Raw genomic sequence first — 20790 nt, 5'->3', positions numbered from 1 at the left:
CGTGGCTTGTGAATTCTTTTCCGGTAGTCGAACTGTGAGGACTCTAAGGAGCTCTTTGGCTGGCTAGGGGGACGTCCTATTTTAAGGCCTGGACTCTAACAGCTTTCATTGCCCTCATAAAACATCTGGCATTGGGGAAGTCATTTTTTGATCCTGATGGGTAGGCCGCTTTTGGGCGACTTGTATAATTGTTTGAGATACCTGTAATCATCACAGTTCTCAGCTTGGCGTTGCTGAGTTCCTGTAGCACTGGTACCGTCTCCTCCTTCAGCCGATTCTCCATTATCAACAGACCAAGGAATTCCAGGTCACATTCCACTTCTTCCCTTAAAACAGAGATGCACATTGCTGTAACTATGAGAAGAGATGATTATTGCCCAAGTAATAGTACATGGACAGCACTAGGCGCAAGAGCACAAGTTCTGACACCGAGGGTTGAAGTTACAAACGTGTTACTGTTAACATGTTATTTCACCACTAACGTGTGTTATTTTACATAATGAGACCTAGTTACTAGTAGTACAAATCAACCTATGCATCCAATTTCTCCTATGTAGGTACACAAATGTGGAATGCACTACCAAAGAGTGTGAAAACAATCCAAGACCATCTAAAGTTCAGGCGATCATTAAAGACCTACCTGTTTTGCAAGGTCTACCCTACTGACCCAACTTAAATGCCTCAACTCTGCAATGCATCAAAACCTTACATCGTATTGGACATTATACATTCGTTATTTCCTTGACCCTTATTGTACTTGTATACCCTTACCTTACCTGACCCTTATTTTATACTGTATTTGTTTAACATCTACCGGACCTGGCGATTGCCTTTACGGTATTATGTTAGCCACATTGAACCTGCTAATGGGTGGGAAAATGTGGGATACAAATGTTACAAATACATAAATAAACAATAAAATAACACATATTAATGGTAGCCCAAATTAGTAACTACACCCCTGAGTCAGAAAATTAAGGTTTATATCCCTTTAGAGCAGTAGCTCAGCCTATATTGGAGCAGCGGTTACCACACCTGTCCTGAGGATTCCCATTCAGTTGGGCTTTCAACATACATACAATGAATATTCGTGAAATAAATTTGTATTCACTTCCTCCACTGCTTGCAAATTTATCAAATACATGTTCTTATTGTTGTTATTTCTGAAAACACAACTGATCAGAGGCATAGCTAGAGGGGATTCAAAGGGAACAGCCACGCCCCCATAAAGATTTTCAATGAAATGGCACCTATGTGGATTAGGCCTGCAGCCTCTCACCAGTGCAGTGGCAGGGGTGGGGGCACCAATGACCCTTACTGCCCAAGGGCCCCGACCACTATCAGTCAGCCCCTGGGTCTAGTGTATTCCGAGGACAACATTGAGAACCACTGCTTTAAAATATAAATTGGACTTAAGTTATGTAGGTTCCAGCTGAGGCAGAAACCCAAGCAAATCTCAAATCCAATTATTTCAATGAATATCACTTTTATTATTGAGCACTGAAATTTGTCTGAAGGGAAGAAACTTTCTAAGAAATATGAAAGACAGTGAAATGAAATCTGCAACTTAGGATGCATCAAAAGAGTAACTGCAGAGTGCTGGGAGCTAAAGAAATCCTGGGGGAAACTTGACTTTTTCTAGGCTTTGATGTTTTTTTTTTTTTTAATATTGGTCCAAGAAAATGTATCTGAGCCTGTGAACAGCTTGGAAGAGGCTGTGAGAACACACAGGAGTTGATATTCAAGGAGATTTAACCAGATACCTCCCCCCCCCCCCCCCCCCCCCCCCCGGATTCTATATAATGTGACTTATTGCCACTTAACAGGCAATTATTGACACTAATTAGTATTAGAATTTACAAACAGAACTGTAACGTGATGGGCGTAAATTCTATAACGTGATGTGCATAGTTGAAAAGGGGGGCATGGCCATAGTACTCTTTGGGATTCTGTATGGAATCTTGTTACTCTTTGGGATTCCGGAATCTTACTACTCTTTTTAGGGTTCTGTATGGAATGTTGTAAATCTTTGGGATTCCGTAATCTTGCTATTCTTTGGGATTTTGTATGGAATGTTGCTACTATTTGGGTTTCTCAGCAAAATATAGGAATGCACAAAATGTGGCTAAATATCTTGAACAAGTAAATTATGCAATGGAATCTATACATTCTTTTTATGGCAAAGAGGCATCGTACAATACTGAGCCAAACTATTGGATCTCTTACAGCTCACACAGCTATTTCAGATCCGGAGCATTCTGAATTGTGTTAATCATCTGCTTAAAAGCCTGATATTTTATTATTTAAACATTCAACATTAGACATAAAAACAACCGAAAGGCCAAGCGTCCCAGATACTTCACTGAATCATCAGAGTCACAACGCTATAAAAAAATGTTCCTACTCCCGACGCTCACAGACAGCAAGATGGCATTTCAGTTTGAACAACCTGCTTCTGGGGTAATTTTGAGACCGTATAAGTCTGCCCAGCACTATCCCCGCCCCCAACCACCAGCCCCGCCTCCCACCACCGGCTCTGGCACAGACTGTATAAGTCTGCCCAGCACTATCCCTGCCTCCCACTACCGGCTCTTGCCACCCAATCTCGGCTAAGGGAATGGATCTTCAGAAGCTTAGTTGAGATTGGGTGGCAGAGCCAGTGGTGGGAGGCTGGTGGCTGGGAGGCGGGATAGTGCTGGGCAGACTTATACGGTCTGTGCCAGAGCCGGTGGTTGGGAGGCAGGGATAGTGCTGGGCAGACTTATACGGTCTGTGCCATGAAAATGACAGATACAAATCAAGGTAAGGTATACACAAAAAGTAGAACATATGAGTTTATTTTGTTGGGCACACTGGATGGACTGTGCAGGTCTTTTTTCTGCCGTCATCTACTATGTTACTATGTTATTGTATGATGCCTCTTTGCCATAAAAATAGTGTATAGATTCCATTGCATAGTTTACTTTTTCAATATATTTAGCCATGTTTTGTGCACTTGCTGGTTATTTGTTGTGGGCTATCCTTTCCTCTTATATATCTTTTAGACTATTTGGGTTTCTGCCAGGTACTTATGACCTGGCTACTGTTGGAAACAGGATACTGAGCTAGATGGACCATTGGTCTGACCCAGTAGGTTATTCTTATGTTATTTAGCACAGCCATTTTTCTGACCTAACTTTATATGCTTGCTTAGACGGTTAACGGACTGAACTTCACCGCTAACTGGCTAAGTGCTGGCTCCGCCCAAGCTCCTCCCCCTAGCTGATTAGGGGATGGATGGTTAGTGGAGACATTCAGTTGTACCACCCAGTTAAGTACTGCTGAATATTAGCAGCCAGACGTCTCCTGCCCAGTTAAACCTTTTTGAATGTCAACCCCCTACACTACTATAGATGGTCCATATACATTTTTAAGAAGTTTAGTCAGGTCTTTCTTACCTCACGATATCATCCATATTATCTTGTCGCCTTATATTCAGATTCTTAAATGCCAGTGCAATGACTCGAAAACCTTGCAATGTGTAGTGTTCCAGTTCCTTCGCAAAATTATTTGGAACTGTCAGAGGTAAAATGTACTGAAATCAGACTTGCCATAGGATTATTTCATTTAGTTTAAAATTAGGATTTTATAGACTATATCATACAATTCAAATAAACCAAACATCATAAATCAATAAAAGAACAAAATTACAACAACCATAGAATATACATCAATCATAATAAAATAGAATGCAATGGCGCTTATTTTAGAAGGGTTTTTGACATCTATAAACTGGTATTTAGATGTTCATATTATATAAACATCTAAATCATGATTTTATAAAGCTGTGATATAAACATCTAAAACTGGAGAAGGGGGTGTGGTCAGGGCATGTTTTGGGCAGTACTAGGAGTGACCCAAATAAATATTTATTCCCCCAAAAGATAAACATTGGAATTTAGACCTGTTACCTGGGACGTCTATGTTTCAGAAAAGTGTTCTATTGGTTGCTGTCCCCCCTACTCCCCCCCCCCCCCCCCCAAATGAAACTGGCTAGGGATACCATGCTCTGACATTTTCAGGAGAATTAAACATTTATGTTTCAAAAATGGCTGATCTAACCATTTATGTTACAACGCATAAAAATTCATATTGCCATTTCATAACATAAACATTCATGTGCAGCCACAGAGATGTTTATATTCTTGTTTTTCCCTGTTGATATTTTCGACATTTATTTTTGTAAAATGGTTGTTCCTAGCACATGTAGCCAGTGCATGAACATCCAAAAATACTAGGACTAGGGGGCATGCGATGAAACTACAGTGTAGTAAATTTAAAGCAAATCGGAGAAAAACTTTCTTCACCCAACGCATAATTAAACTCTGGCATTCGTTGCCGGAGAACGTGGTGAAGGCGGTTAGCTTGGCAGGGTTTAAAAAGGGGTTAGACGGTTTCCTAAAGAACAAGTCCATAAACCACTACTACATGGACTTGGGAATCCACAATTCCAGGAATAACATGTATAGAATGTTTGTACGTTTGGGAAGCTCGCCAGGTGCCCTTGGCCTGGATTGGCCGCTGTCGTGGACAGGATGCTGGGCTCGATGGACCCTTGGCTTTTCCCAGTGTGGCATTACTTATGTATCCATTCCTCCATTTATAAATGCAGATCCTGTTCTCAAATACTATTTTAACTTGGGATTGTCCTGACCTCGATGTCCCAATTCTCATTTATCAGAGATGGAGATGGCCCCAAACAAGAAGAGCATCAATGGTGCAGAAATAACTGTAATAATGATTTTCATCAGACTCGACACGGACCGTGTTTTGGCAGAATGGCCTGCATCAGGAGTCTAAAGTATTTCAAACAACACCGTTCTTGATGCTTCTAAATCTTTGAGGACACAGGATAAGCTAAAAAGTCATAGAGAAAAATGTCAACAGTATGTAAATGCTCAAACCTGCACCAATCTGTGAATATCGGTAAACGCTGAGCAGAAAAACAGTTGCGCATTCAAGCAGTCCTTTTGAATTGAAGAATATCGGGCATCATGAATGATGTTACTCATGAATGTACGACTGATACTTACACCAAAGGACCCCATAACATGTAGGCAAAATCAAAGGAGCAATTTGGTGCATTATTGAAATCTTTACATGTAAAAAGAAGCCATTAAAGACAAGAGTGAGAACTTTTTCCTCAGAGTTTTGAAGTGTTGATAGACACCACAGAAATTTGTGCTACTCACCCCTGAAACACTGCACCCAGCTGGCTCCTTCACTAGAGACCAATACACAAACTCTCGGAATCTATAAAGGGCACCCAATTTTGCTTGCCAAAATTTGGGTGTGATCCTGAGATGCATGAGTAACTAAATTTGGTAAGGAGTCAATTAATGGTTATAATTGAGCACTAACAATCAAGTATTAAGAACATAAGTGTTGCCATACTGGGACAGACTGAAGGTCTATCAAGCCCAGTATCCTTTTTCCAACAGTGGCCAATCCAGGTCACAAGTACCTGGCAAGATCCCAAAATAGTAAAATAGATTTTATGTTGCTTATCCTAGAAATAAGCAACGGATTTTCCCCATCTTAACAATGGCTTAAGGACTTTTCTTTTAGGAAGTTGTCCAAACCTTTTTTAAACCCCGCTAAGCTAACTGCTTTTACCACATTCTCTGGCAATGTGGTTTAATTACAGGTTGAGGGAAGAAATATTTTCTCTGATTTGTTTTAAATGTACTACTTATCAGTTTCATTGCGTGCCCCCTAGTCCTAGTATTTTTGGAAAGAGTAAACAAATTATTCACATCCAGCCATTCCATTCCACTCATCATTTTATAGACCTCATATGGAAGTTGTCCTATCCACTATATCTTTTTTGAGATTAGGTGACCAGACTTGCACACAGTATTCGAGGTTTGGTCACACCATGGAATGATACAAAGGCATTATAACATTCTCATTTTTGCTTTCCATTCCTTTCCTTTCCTAATAATACCTAACATTCTATTTGCTTTCTTAGCTGCACACTGAGCAGAGGTTTTACCATATCATCAACAATGACACTTAGATCCTTTTCCTGGCCGGTGACTCCTAATGTGGAACCTTGCATCATGTAGCTATAGTTTGGGTTCCTCTTTCCATCATGCATCACTTTGCACTTGCTCACATTAAATTTCATCTGCCATTTGGATGCCCAGTCTTTCAGTCTCGTAAGGTCCTCTTGCAATTTTTCACAATCCTCTTGAATAACTTTCACAATCAACTTTGAATAACTTTGTGTCATCAGCAAAATTTAATTACCTTAGTAGTCATCCCTTCTCTAGATCATTTTATAAATATGTTAAAAAGCCACGGTCACAGCACAGACACCTGCGGAACCCCACTATCTACCCTTCTCCATTGAGAATACTGACCATTTAACCCTAAGCTAAAAGCCCACCTTTTTGATGCTGCTTTTAACTCCTAACCCTTATTCACTTGTTCAGAGCCCTTATTTTATCATCCTCACTTTAATATTCCCTTATCTCTTGTTTGTCCTGATTGTAAGCTCTGTTAGCAGGGACTGTCTCTTCATGTTCAAGTGTACAGTGCTGCGTACGTCTAGTAGCGCTTTAGAAATGATAAGTAGTAGTAGTCTGTAGGATTCCGGAATCTTCGCTAGTGTTTGAGATTCTGTACGGAATCTTGCTATTCTTTGGGATTCTAGAATCTTGCTACTCCTTGAGATTCCAGAATCTTGCTACTCTTTGTCCTTATCCCTTATTTGTCCTGTTTGTCTCTCCTAATTAGATTGTAAGCTTTGTCGAGCAGGGACTGTCTCTTCATGTTCAAGTGTACAGTGCTGCGTACGTCTAGTAGCGCTATAGAAATGATAAGTAGTAGTAGTAGTTCTCTCTGTTTTCTATCATTTAACCAGTTCTTAATCCACAATAGGATACTGCCTCCTATCCCATGACTCTGATTTTCGCAGGAGCTTTTCATGAGGTTCTTTGCCAAATGCATTTTGAAAAATCCAGATATACAATATCGACTGGCTCGCGTTTATCCAAATGTTTGTTCACCCCTTCAAAGAAACATAATATATTGGCGAGGCAAGATTTCCCTTCACTAAATCTGTGTTGGCTTTGTCTCACTAATCCATGCTTATGTATATACTCTGTAATTTTGTTCTTTATAATAGTCTCTACCATTTTGCCCAGCATTCACGTCAGACTCACCAGTCTATAATTTCCCGGATCACCTCTAGAACTCTTTTGATGATGGAGAAAAAAAGACCTCAGTGAATAAGGCTCGGCAATGACGATGCACAGTCTTGTTGTAGGCCTCTATATAATTCAAAAGGTTCAGTATATATTTAGCTTGGATTGGAGGAGTAGCCTGATCCTGGCAACCTGAGTTCAGTTCCCACTCCAGCTCCTTGTGACCTTGGGCCAGTCACTTAACCCTCCATTGCCCCAGGTACAAAAAGCTTAGATTGTGAGCCCTCTAGGGAGACAGAAAGTACCTGCATATGATGTGTACTGCACTGGATACGTCTAGTGGTGCTATAGAAATGATTAGTAGTAGTTATGTTAAGGCATGTCCACGGGTGCTCATATAATGATCGAATCTAGGAAAGTTAATAACCCTGGATTCCCAACCTTTCCAACACAGCAAACATAGGTGACCATGAGACACGGTTGAACGCCTTCTCAGTGTCTGTTGAGAGTATTAGGGATAGGGGCGTCTGACCACTTTGCCTGCTCAATGATATGTAATGCTCTTCGTATGTTATTGAACGTGTGATGACCTATTATAAAGCCTGCTTGATCAGTATGTATCAAAGCAGGCAGATATTGTTGAAGCCTGGCAGCTAGTATCTTAGTGAAAATCTTATAATCAATAACAAAATGGGTCTGTATGAGATGCATGATAAGTACATAAGTGCATAAGTAATGCCACACTGGGAAAACACCAGCATCCAGGCCAAGGGCACCTGGCAAGCTTCCCAAACGTCCAAACATTCTATACATGTTATTCCTGGAATTGTGGATTTTTCCCAAGTCCATTTAGTAGCGGTTTATGGACTTGTCCTTTAGGAAACCGTCTAACCCCTTTTTAAACTCTGCCAAGCTAACCGCTTTCACCACGTTCTCCGGCAATGAATTCCAGAGTTTAATTATGCGTTGGGTGAAGAAACATTTTCTCCGATTTGTTTTAAATTTCCTACACTGTAGTTTCATCGCATGCCCCCTAGTCCTAGTATTTTTGGAAAGCGTGAACAGAGGGTAGCTTCATGAGATCCAGAAAATGCTGTATCTGGTGTATCTGGAAGGCCAGGTGAGTGGATTCCAGGCTGTATAGGTCAGAATAGAATCTAACAAATTCTGTTTGTAAATCAGGTGCATCATATTGAGGAGTGCCACTCTGAGATTATGTGCCTCCCTGAGATATAATCTGAGAAATATAATTCCGGAGTTACTGCTTTTTTAAGCTTCCAGGCCAGGAGGTGACTATTATTATTGCCAAATTCAAAATGTGCCTGCTTAGCATACTGTAATTGAATGCAAATGTCAGCTAATTCCAAATCCTGTCATCACTGCCTGAGTTGATGAAGATCCTCTCGCTGGGAGGAATTCATTTTGGGTTTCTAAAGTAGCTATTTTGTGACGGAGCTTCAGCTCTTGCTCAAGTTTTGTTTTACAAGTATAGGCTTGTAATAAAATAGACTTCCCTCTCATTACCACTTTCAATGTTTCCCATAAAGTTAACAGGGCTATCTCTGGGGTATCATTAAACTCCAAGAAGTCCTACAGGTCATTCTCCAGTTCTTTTGTAAATATTTTTTCACTCAAAGAATAGTTAAGCTCTGGAACTCATTGCAAGAGGATGTGGTAACAGCGGTTAGCGTATCCAGGTTTATAAAAGGTTTGCACAAGTTCCTGGAGGAAACGTCCATAGTCTGCTTTTGAGATAGACATGGGGGAAAGCCTCTGCTTGCCCTGGGATTGGTAGCATGGGATGTTGCTACTATTTGGGTTTCTGCCAGGTACTTGTGACCTGGATTGGCCATTGTTGGAAGCAGGACTCTGGGCTAGATAGACCACTGGTCTGACCCAGTATGGCCTATTTTACCTGTTATTCTATAACACTGGGTACCCAAATCCAACAGTGCACAACCCAAAAGTGGGCATGGGCATGGGTGGGTCAAGGGTGTTCCGTAAATTTGCGAGCAGTGTTATAGAATACTACAGATGTGCATCCAAATCGAATGCCAAGAATTACACCTGGTTTCAGTGGGCATATGGTCCTGGTGCCCAAATTTAGGTGCAGGAATCAGCGTTATCTGCTATTCTATAAAGGACGCTCAACCCTACACAACCCTTATAGAACAGCGCTAAGCGACATTTTTTTCCATTGCCTAGACACGGACACCATTTATTGAATGTGATCCAGAGTTAACTCTACCTGTCATAAGAGCAGTAGCGTAACCAGAGTTCAATTTTTAGATGGACCTGGAGGTGGACTGGGTGGGCACGGGCCTCGCATTTCCTCTCCACCCACTACCCTCCTTCACCCCCCCCTCCCCCACACTGAACTGTTTCAAACCTAGGGCATTTGGCAGTGTTCTTCCAGATGCCGACAGCCCCCTGCACATGGTCAGTTCTGGTCATTTTTACTGCCCTGAAGCGCCTTTCTCCCTCCAGCACTGGCGATTCCCATAGTCAGCCTTCTGCCAGCGTGCGCCGTCGGGGCCTCTCCTCAGGCGCGTCCCACCTTTGCGGAAAACAGGAAGTTGCAGAGTAGACGGGACAAGAAGAGGCCCTGACGACGCACGCTGGCAGAAGGCTGACTATGGGAATCGCCAGTGCTGGAGGGAGAACGGTGGTTCAGGACAGTAAAAGTGAGCAGACCACGCGAACGGGGGAGAGCGGGCATAAGAGGCAGGAAAAGATTGGAGCCTCGCTTGGGAGAGCTACGCCACTGGTTGGGTTGGGGCTAGTTAGGGTTGGCAGGCCTGAAGCAAAAGTGGCTGGGCCAGGGCCCATCCAGGCCCGCCCGTGGCTACGCCCCTGCACAAGAACATCTTCATTCACTTACCTGTCTCTGGCTTGCAAAAGCTGACCACTTTCTCCGGTGCTCCCTTCATAAAAACAACAACCTCATCTTCTCCCATCAGCTCGGCAATAACAGACATCCTCTGCATACTGGAGGAGAAGGGGAACTGATGCAGGATGGAGATTCCCTCTACGGTAACCTGAGAAAAGGAACAGACATGCTAACAACAGCATCCCAGTATACCCTGCCTCCGTGAATATGGGGGGCAAAACATTCAACATCTCTCTCTCTCTATTTCTTTTACACCCTCTGCCTTGGTCACAACATGTCTGCGTCTTCCCCCTCCCCCACTCCACACACAGCCCATGGATCACGTTATGTTTCCTCACTGGAGGGAAGCCTGTGGGGCTGCAGCAGGCAGCAACTATGAATCGCTGTTGCTGCTGGCGACACCTTCAATCTGTTCAAAATTCTGCCGCACGATTAATATTTCACCAAAGTCGCTATGCCCATATCAGCCCTCTTCTGAAGTCACTTCACTGGCTCCCTATCCGTTTCCTTATACAGTTCAAGCTCCTCTTATTGACCTATAAGTGCATTCACTCTGCAGCCCCTCACTACCTCTCCACCGTCATCACTCCCTACACTCCTTCCCAGGAACTCCGTTCACTAGGAAAATCTCTCCTAATTGTACCCTTCTCCTCCATCGCTAACTCCAGACTCTGTTCCTTTTATCTCGCTGCACCTTATGCCTGGAATAGACTTCCTGAGCCATTACGTCAAGCTCCATCCCTGGCCGCCTTCAAATCCGGGCTAAAGGCCTACCTGTTTGATGCTGCTTTTTAATTCCTAACTTGTCACCTACTCGTAACCTTTATCTTGTCTTCCTCTCTTCAATAGTCCCTTTCCCTATGTGTCCTCTGTCTGTCCTACCCTTATCCTTTATGTGTCCTGATTTAGATTGTAAGCTCTTTTGAGCAGGGACTGTCTTTTCTTCATGTTCAGTTGTGAAGTGCTGCGTACGACTGGTAGCGCTATAGAAATGATTTGAAGTAGTAGAAGTCTGCCCTTGCAGATCAGCAACGCGGCCGCGCAGGCTTCTGTTTCTGTGTACGTGCAGGACGTCAGACTCACAGAAACAGAAGCCTGCGCGGCCGCGTTGCTGATCTGCAAGGGCAGGCTTCTACATGGAATGCTGCTAGTGGAATAGCAACATTAAGATTCCATGTAGAATCTCAAACAGTAGCAACATTCCAGAATCTCAAATAGTAGCAACAGAATCTCCAATAGTAGCAACATTCCATTTAGAATCATTCCTATGTGTCCTATCTGTCTGTCCTGCCCTTATCCCTTCTTTGTCCTGTCTGTCTGTCCTGATTTAGATTGTAAGCTCTTTCGAGCAGGGACTGTCTTTTCTACATGTTCAATTGTGAAGCTCTGCGTAACGACTGGTAGCCCTATAGAAATGATTTATAGTAGTAGTAGTACAGAGAGAGGGGGAGTTGCTAGCCTACAGGTGGAGGAGAGGGAGAGGGAAAGTGAGGCACCGTTGCTGAGTGGACCTCAGTCAAGAATAGGTAGGCTTGTGTCCAGTGGCATAGCCAGGGGGGGGGGGGTGCCAGGGGAGCGGCCGCTCCCCCAAACGGAGTTCTGCGAGCTCCGGCGCCTATTTGTTTCTCAATGTGTTGCATTGAAAATGTGCACCAATGCCAGTGGAAGTCCGCTCTCGCGCCGTTCTCGCTCCCCCCGCGCCGTCAACCTGGCTCCGCTTCTGCTTGTGTCCACCCAGGCCCACCAGTAGATTTGCCACTGCCATTACTGACCATTACTGGAAAGGCAGAGAGATTCTGACAAGCAGCTACAGTTAGAGGTGGTCCAGGAAAAGTAATTAATTGCTGAATGCTGTGTGAATCATATACGTACATGGAGGACAGTTCCACTGTTACCTACGTTGCTGGCTTTAGGTCCCGGTTTGATGATCAGGCTTCCTTCTGAAACCTGCTCCTGATTGGTTGTCAGAGCACCAGAAATATCTATTTCCTGTAGACAATGAAAATATGTACAAATGAACTTCTGGAAAAGTGTATTATTAAAATACATGTCAAAAAGTCACTATTCAGCTCAGTGGTGAACGCATAACTTTACACAGATTAGTTAACACATTTTCATTAGAGTAATGAGCTTCAATGTAAGTTCTGAAAACACCAGCGTAAACGTGAACGGAAAACGTATCCATTTAAATTTATTCCTGCTTTTTCTGCATTCTGACTTAAATTCTTAAAAATGCTTAGCGAGTGACAGAATTTTGCAGCTCTCCGTATACTTTTTAGCTGAGCCCTGAACCACCCCAGATCCCACCCCAACTTAAAAATACGTAAGTTTGGCTATTTAGCAACTTACATGGACAAAAGTTTAAAAGCGTTCAGTGGCTTGGCAAACTTAAAGCAAAGCAGTTACGCGGCGGCACCTTCTGTCAAAATACGTAACTGCTTTGGAATAGCAAACCTCCCACATGTATTTGATTTTTATTTCCGGTATACCGCCACTGATTGAGAACCCCTCGATGATTTACAAAACAATTATCAGGATGCATAACTTACCACCTGAGACTTAGGGCCCTTTGACTAAGCCAGATTGATATTAAATACTGTACATATTATATACAGGTACACACATTAAAATGTATAACAAAATTAAGTTATATAATGCATGACAGTTATTATTTTAGGGAACAAAGTACAAACTAAAGTCCAAACAAAAAAAACAGCACCACAGGCCTTTAAAAATGGAACACAGTTCTTTAATGAATGAGCCTTGACAAAAAGACCCGACACGGGCCGTGTTTCGGTGACTAGCACCTGAGTCAGGGGTCACAGTGATGACGTGGAAAACTTGGGGAATAACTCGAATATATTCCTCTACAATATATTATTCCTTACCCCACGTCTCATATAGTATAAGCTACAAAGCAACAAGGCTTTTCATCCGTTTGGATACAGAAAGTGAAAGCGCCTTGTTGCTTTGTAGCTTTTACTATATGAGACGTGGGGTAAGGAATAATATATTGTAGAGGAATATACTCGAGTTATTCCCCAAGTTTTCCACGTCATCACTGTGACCCCTGACGCAGGTGCTAGTCACCGAAACACGGCCCGTGTCGGGTCTTTTTGTCAAGGCTCATTCATTAAAGAACTGTGTTCCATTTTTAAAGGCCCGTGGTGCTGTTTTTTTTTGTTTAGTTATTATTTTAGGAAATATTTTTCAGAAAGGTGAAGCCAAGCCATTATTTTCAATCATTTATGAGACCAACGGGCTCATTTTTGAAACAGAAGGACGTCCAGCTTTCGACATAATTTGGAAGATAGACGTCCTTCTCCCAGGGACGTCCAAATCGGCATAATCGAAGCTCGATTTAGGACGTCTTCAACTGCACTTCGTCGCAAGGACAGCCAAAGTTCGAGGAGGCATGTCGGAGGCGTAGCAAAGCAGGACTTGGGCATGCCTAACACTTGGACGTCCTTGACCCATAATCGAAAAAAACAAGGACTTCTCTGATGAGCACTTGGACGTTTTCAACCGGACCTGTTTTTCTTACGACTAAGGCGCAAAAAGGTGCCTGAAATGGCCAGATGACCACCGGAGAGAATTGGGGATCACCTCCCCTTACTCCCCCAGTGGTCACCAACCCCCTCCCACCCTCAAAAAAACATCTTTCAAAATATTTTGTGCCAGCCTCTATGCCAGCAACAGATGTCACACTCAGCTCCATCACAGCAGTGTGCAGGTCCCTGGAGCAGTTTTAGTGGGTACTGCAGTGCACTTCAGACAGGCAGACCCAGCCCCATCCCCCCCTACCTGTTACATTTGTGGAGGAAACAGCGAACCTTCAAAAACCCACCACAAATCCACTGTACCCACATCTAGGTGCCCCCCTTCACCCGTAAGGGCTATGCTAGTGGTGTACAGTTGTGGGTAGTGGGTTTTGGGGGGCTCAGCACACAAAGAGCTATGTTCCTGGGAGCAATTTATGAAGTCCACTGCAGTGCCCCCTAGGGTGCCAGGTTGGTGTCCTGGCATGTCAGGGGGACCAGTGCACTACAAATGCTGGCTCCTCCCACGACCAAATGGCTTACATTTGGTTGTTTTTGACATGGACGTCTTTGGTTTCGAAAATCGTCGAAAATCAGAAATGTCCATGTCTAGGGACATCCAAATCTAAGGATGGTGAAATTTAAGGATTTGGACGTCCCTGATGGTATTTTCGAAATGAAAGATGGACGTCCATCTTGTTTCGAAAATAGCCCCTGGATTTGGACGTTTTGCAAGGACATCCAAATCGCAACTTGGACGTCCCTTTTGAAAATGCCCCTCTTTTTATATTAAAATAATACTACAGGTATATATAATAATCCAAATAGTACAGTAACCCTGGGTTGAAGAGCTTATCTCTAAAGTTAGGGCTCATGAAAGTGGGTAACTTGCCTGGGGTCACACTAGTTTTGTGCTTTAAACATATTTTTTTTACTACAGGAACTTAAGCAGTATTTATATTATTATAACAGTAAGAAAGATGATAGGTACCCAGTTAGTGCCTTCAAACATTTTCAGGTCCAGTGGGTCTCCCTGGACTTTTCCATCAAGGACAATCAGTGAGTGACAGCTGGCCATGGCTCCAAGCAGAGGCCCCCAGGGCAGGGCGTTGCCAGAGGAGAACTTGTGAACTTTCAGGAAACTGAGAGCAAAGTAACATGTAAAAGATAATAGAATCTCTAGTTTTTTTCTATAATTTTTATTACATTTGTACCCCACGCTTTCCCACTCATGGCAGGTTCAATGTGGCTTACATATTATGTACAGGTACTTATTTTGTACCAGGGGCAATGGAGGGTTAAGTGACTTGCCCAGAGTCACAAGGAGCTGCAGTGGGAATCGAACTCAGTTCCCCAAGATCAAAGTCCACTGCACTAACCACTAGGCTACTCCTCCACTCGCAACATTCCACGTAGAAGTCGGCCCTTGCAGATCACCAATGTGGCCGCGCAGGCTTCTGCTTCTGTGAGTCTGAAGTCAGACTCACAGAAACAGAAGCCTGCGCAGTCTTCTACATGGAATGTTGCTAGTGGAATAGCAACATTCCATGTAGAATCTCCAATAGTAGCAACATTCCGTGTAGAATTTCCAATAGTATCTATTTTATTTTTGTTACATTTGTACCCTGCGCTTTCCCACTCATGGCAGGCTCGATGCGGCTTACATGGGGCAATGGAGGGTTAAGTGACTTGCCCAGTGTCACAAGGAGCTGCCTGTGCCTGCAGTGGGAATCGAACCCAGTTCCCCAGGACCAAAGTCCACCACTCTAACCACTAGGCCACTATAATATTTTAATAGCGCTTAACTTATTCTGAGAGAGAGAGTTCATTTTTTAAGTTCAAGTTTGGCCTTGAAGATCCAACCTGAAGAATGTTTGCAGCATGAGAAACACACAAGAAACAGCAAAGGTGACTCAAAGAGAAGGATTATACAATTCTCTTGAAAACAGCCATTTGTATAGTTCAGCAGTTTTGAGGCCTACATGAAGATCCAGATGTACCCTGGAAAGGACACATGAGGACCCCCCCCCCCCCCCCTTCATGGTTTTCTTGCAGTGATACAGGATTGGTTTGCCATTGCCTTCTCTTAAGCTATTGAGATTTAAGCAAATTGTCTAACTCTACAAGAAGCTGATATGAGATCTGATTTTGGGCCTTCCTGTGCCCAGTCCACTGCTGTACTCCTCCACTTCAGGAGCACAGCCAAGGAGAGGCCTGGACCCCCCCCCCCACCACCACCACTTTGGGCTCAAGCTCCCTCCAAAATTGAAGCATTGATTTAATGGCTGGCAGGGATGCCAAAGCCCTGCCAGCCAAACAGAGCTGCTGTCCTATTCCCCACCCATGCCTGCTTGTACAGCACTTAAGTCGGCAGGTATGCTTCAGCCGTCGATCACAGGCAGCTCAGGTGGGGACTTGGGAAGTGGATCTGTTTGGCTGATGAGGCTTGGGCATCCCTGCCGGTAAAGGCACGAAATAAATGCAGTGTGTGTATGGGAGGGGGTTATAGGGAAAAGCTGTGAGGTGCCCCTCCCCCCAAAAAAGGACTTCTGACTACGTCCCTGCCAGGGGCGTAGCCAGACAGCAGATTTTGGGTGGGCCTAGGCAAGAAGTGGGTGGGAACCAAGTGTTCTCCCCCCCCCCACCCCCATCAAAAAAATATCTCAGCTGTGGGCAAATGCTTCGCTCCACCTTGGCAATCTGCAGCAGGCATGTGCTGAGAACTGAGCATTCGCAGGCACTAGTATCGTGGAGAGCAGCATTTTTGTTACCATCAGGGGGCAGTCCTCAGCTGGCAGAGCTTGGGATCCCCACCTGCTACCACTAAATGTGTACTACTGTTGGGTGGGCCTGAGCCCTAAGTGAATGGGCCCTGGCCCACCCAGGCCCACCTGTGCCTACGCCACTGGCCCCTGCTCCACTCCTTACATGAAGAAAATCACCATCCTGTCTTACCCCCTTTTACAAAGCCTCATTAGCGGCTGCTGGTGCAATAAAGCCAACATAGACCATTCAGTTTAAATAAGCTGAACAAAATGGCCTCAGTTTCTTCTGAAGTCATCAGGCCAGATCCAGCTGTCACAAGCTCAATTAACAAGTGTCTAAAGAGCTTTCCTAGAGATCACTTCCCAACAGACCACCTGTACTCCCGTTACCCTTTCTGTGGATGTTATCAAATAGGTTTACTTTCTTTTCAGTAAATTCCCATAAATTTGTTCACCGATAGACATTTTATGGTTGCTTTTCCTTCTCACATGCAGCCAATGGGGAACATCAACAAGACAGTCCACCACGGAGCAATACAGAGTTTGAATTTATCTACTGCCAGTCTTACCAGTCTCCTGCGGAAGGAATGACACCCCACAGGTCAAGCCCATCTTCTGTTAAGGTACCAGTCTAGGAGAAAAAAAAAAAAGAAACGACTTATCACGTGATGATACAAAGACTCTATTATACACAATAGAAAAGGGGAAATCCAAAGCGTAGGATGGAAATTAACTCTGTTCTTCTAGTTTGAAATACTTGCCAACAAATTAGAAGTTATTTCATTAAAAGTTTCTCCCCGATGTTCGGCTGTGGTGGACAGAATTTGATTTAAGCATCAGCTTCTGCGTTTTTTTTTTTAATACTGGAATATTCAGTGCTGAGTATCAAACATATAAACGGCGAGTGACCGTACTCACCGCAAATGCGCAGTAGAGACCTTCTCTGCCCCGCCCCCACGTCAATACGTGATGACGGGGGGCGGAACACAGAGGGTCTGTACTGCGCATTGCTGAGGGAGGGACACCGCCGTCTAACGCTCCCCCCACCCGAGTCGCCGCCGCCACCCACCTTTACCCGGTCGGGCCCTCGCTCCGCTATTGAAACAGCGAGGGTCCGGGAACGCAGCACTGAGCTCTGCTGAGCTGCCGACATCGCCCTTCCTTCTTCTTCTCTGCCTCTGTCCCGCCCTCGACGACGTTACGTCACATGAGGGCGGGACAGGCAGAGAAGAAGAACGAAGGCCGACGTCGGCAGCTCAGCAGAGCTCAGTGCTGCGTTCCCGGACCCTCGCTGTTTCAATAGCGGAGCGAGGGCCCGGCCGGGTGGAAGGTGGGTGGTGACGGCTCGGTGGGGAAGGGGGGCGCGAACTCGGAGGGGGAGGGGCAGCGGTGAACTCGGCGGTGGGGGCGGGCCTTTCAACCCCCCCTTCCTATAATAGCCCGTTTTTACGGGCTCAAAGTCTAGTCCAGTTATAATTTGGCTGCTGGCGGTTATCCAAGTGTCGGTGACATTCAAATTGCTGCCTAGCCACCTGATATTGAGCGCTATTTAATTGGCCAGGAATGGCCGGCTAAACGCTAATATTCAGAGTGAGATAGCCACCTATCTCGGCTAAATATTAGCACTTAGGGGGGATTCTATATATGATGTATTTTATAAGATTTAGAAGCGGTGCATAGAATACGCTTAGTCGATACCGCAGCACCTAAATCTATGCATGTCCATTTGCACCAATAAAAGCCTGGTGTAAATCCGTGCAAGTAGATTTAGGCACGTTGTCCCGTATTCTGTAATTACGTGCAGAAATTTTGGAACACCCATGAAACGCCCATAAATACGTTTATAAAGACATCCCTTTTAAGCTGCGCATGTTTATTTTGAACTGTGCGCTTTGCAATTTAGGTGCAGATCTTTATAGAATACACTTAATGATTTCCGCAGATAAATTGTAATTATTGCCAATTAGTGCTCGTTACTGCTTGTTAAGTGCTGCTAAAACACTGATTACCTTGTTACGCCAATTAAGTTACGCGTGTATTCCGCGCAGAATCTAGGTGCCATATATAGAATCCGGGGGTTAGCGGCTAGCCCAGTCACTGGCCATGTCATGCGACAGCCAGTTAGCGCCAATATTTATCGACTGACCCGCTAAGTTTAGTGTCCAGATAGACCCGTGTAAACAGCAGGTCTATCTTTGGCTGCTATAACAGAGAGAGTACATACTTTATCAAAGCAGAGTAGGTTCAACCGTCCACAAATGTTGATCCGCTGGGGGCTGATGCAGAGGATGCCTTTCCTCTTCAGCCGTATGTTAGCGTATATGACAGCTAATGCCAAAGCAGCTGGTAGAGTTGGAGATACAGCAATAGTGCACAGAAGTAAGGCTTTTACTATGATCTCTCGTACGCTTTCCTACAAATTAATTACAGGACAAAGAATGAAAAGCATCAAGAATCTATTTCCTTCATATTTGTTTCAAAACTGTTCATATGTTACCATTTTTGCAGGAAACGTTCAATTCATCCCACAAGCCTTCCTTTTCCTGGTTTAGTAATGCGAGTCAAAAGTTGAAGCTTTATAACCAAAGTTAAAATCAGCTTGGGTCTTCAGTTATTCACCTCATCAAATTATACTAGAAGGGGTATTTTAAGAAGGAGACTAAAGTAGAAAGGCTAACATTTTTTGGTTAAAAAAAATTTAATTATTTTCTCATTAGTAAAAAAAAACTTCTTGATTCATTCCAGTTTAGCTTGTGCCCTCTTCAATCTACTGAGATGGTCTTTCCAAACTTTCCTATCATCTCTTCATGGCCATGGCTAAAGGCTGCTATTCCATTCTTAAAATTCTTGCCCTATCTGTAGCCTTCGAAACAGTTGATCACTACCTACTCTTAGGTACACTGTTCTCCCTCAGTTTTCATGGCTATCTTCTGGTTCTCTTCTTACCTTACCTATTGCACTTTCACTGTTGCCTCTGGTGAACTCTTTTTCAGAAAACCCCTTTCAACTGACGTCTTTCAGGGCTCTGACCATGGCCCTCTTCTCTCTCTACATTTGTACCTTTGGAGATCTCATCTCTTCCATGGCTTCTAGTATTACCTCTATGCCGATGACGCCTAGATTTATATTTTTGGACCTGAACTCTTATCCAACATTCACTCCCAAATGTCAACTTGCCTAGCTGATATTGCTGCCTGGATGTCCTGCCACCACTTAATGGGCTGGATTTTCAACCTGTGTGCTCACCTTATTACGTTAAATAACCAGCGCTTAACTAATGATATAACCAGGGATACCATCACTTTTCTCAGAAGCAATCATACAAAAAAAAAAGAAAGGAAACAATGTTTTGTCCTACGGCATAGAAATAACTATATAACTATACAACTTTGTTTATCATTAAAATCTTCACAAAAAACTGTATTATAAAACTATCAATATGCACAATAGGAAAGGAGGGAGAAAAAGACATCAGTAATCATTTAAAACAGGTCATAGGATCATAGGCGCCCGGTATAAGAGGCTTGGACAGGCTAAGCCTCCCCTGCTGTGCTCTGAGGGGTTTAAATTGTTGATTTACCTCCATCCTCACAGCAGGAGCTGCAGTGAAAGCCTTCTAGCCTTGTCCAGTTGTAGAAATTGGTTTATGGTTTGTTTACCTTACTGCTGGGAGAGCGGGGAGGGGAGGGGGTTGGCTGGAGGTGTCCTGGGTTGCCAGGGAGATATTTAACAAGGATGACTTCCTGACCTGCACTGAGGACAGACAGCAGCAGAATCAATACTGGGCCAGCATGATCAGAAAAAGTTACTAGACATCAAAGGTAGAAAAGATCATTTTATTTTCATTATAGTGTTTGGAATATGTCCACTTTGAGAATCAGGTGCTCAACATTAAAAGTTTATATTTATTTACTTATTTATGGCATTTTATCCCACATTAAACATGAATTAGGGTGTTTTGTGGCTCTACATGAGAATTGTGATGATATGATCCCTTGTTTCATATTGTTGACGGTCTGCATTTTCCGTATGGGTGGTATATTGGTGTATTAGGTTCTGCCCAGTGTAATATTTATGGTACAGTAAGGTTCTGAGTGTGTTTTTGCACAAAGTTGTGCATAGTGTTTTGCAGTTGAGCGATTGTGCTTAGAATATGCTTTGAGCAAACACTTTATTCTTTGACATATGATACATATCTAATATCTAAATTTAATAAAAGGTATTAATTGTGATTATTTTATTTGTATTTATTTATTTTTTCTGTGTGTTATCAGACAATTATGTATATAAGCTCCGCCCCTGGCTCCACCCCTAACCCCGCCCCCTTTAGCCTCCCCAAACAGTTGGGCCACCGACCGCCTATACATAGGATTTTCTATAACACACAGTTGTTCCAGATTCAGAGT

The 20790-nt window shown here is 43.6% G+C and overlaps 1 protein-coding gene across 1 annotated transcript in view; it reads right to left on the bottom strand.

The window, feature by feature from the left end:
• The window catches only part of LOC115478384 (probable cation-transporting ATPase 13A4), an 87578-nt gene that overhangs the window by 36401 nt on the left and 30387 nt on the right, over window positions 1-20790 (bottom strand). Inside the window, exons 12-18 of the mRNA XM_030215682.1 lie at window positions 18609-18797; window positions 16954-17015; window positions 14611-14761; window positions 11980-12069; window positions 10072-10228; window positions 3438-3555; window positions 202-326 (exon numbers count right to left, since the gene is read on the bottom strand). Coding sequence (XP_030071542.1) covers window positions 202-326; window positions 3438-3555; window positions 10072-10228; window positions 11980-12069; window positions 14611-14761; window positions 16954-17015; window positions 18609-18797 — 892 coding nt within the window. The remainder of the gene's footprint in view (window positions 1-201; window positions 327-3437; window positions 3556-10071; window positions 10229-11979; window positions 12070-14610; window positions 14762-16953; window positions 17016-18608; window positions 18798-20790) is intronic.

Source organism: Microcaecilia unicolor, chromosome 10 (assembly GCF_901765095.1).
Source record: "Microcaecilia unicolor chromosome 10, aMicUni1.1, whole genome shotgun sequence".
NCBI classification, from domain to species: domain Eukaryota; kingdom Metazoa; phylum Chordata; class Amphibia; order Gymnophiona; family Siphonopidae; genus Microcaecilia; species Microcaecilia unicolor.
The sequence above is the reverse complement of the archived record's forward strand: the minus strand, read 5'-3'. Positions and strand labels throughout refer to the sequence as shown.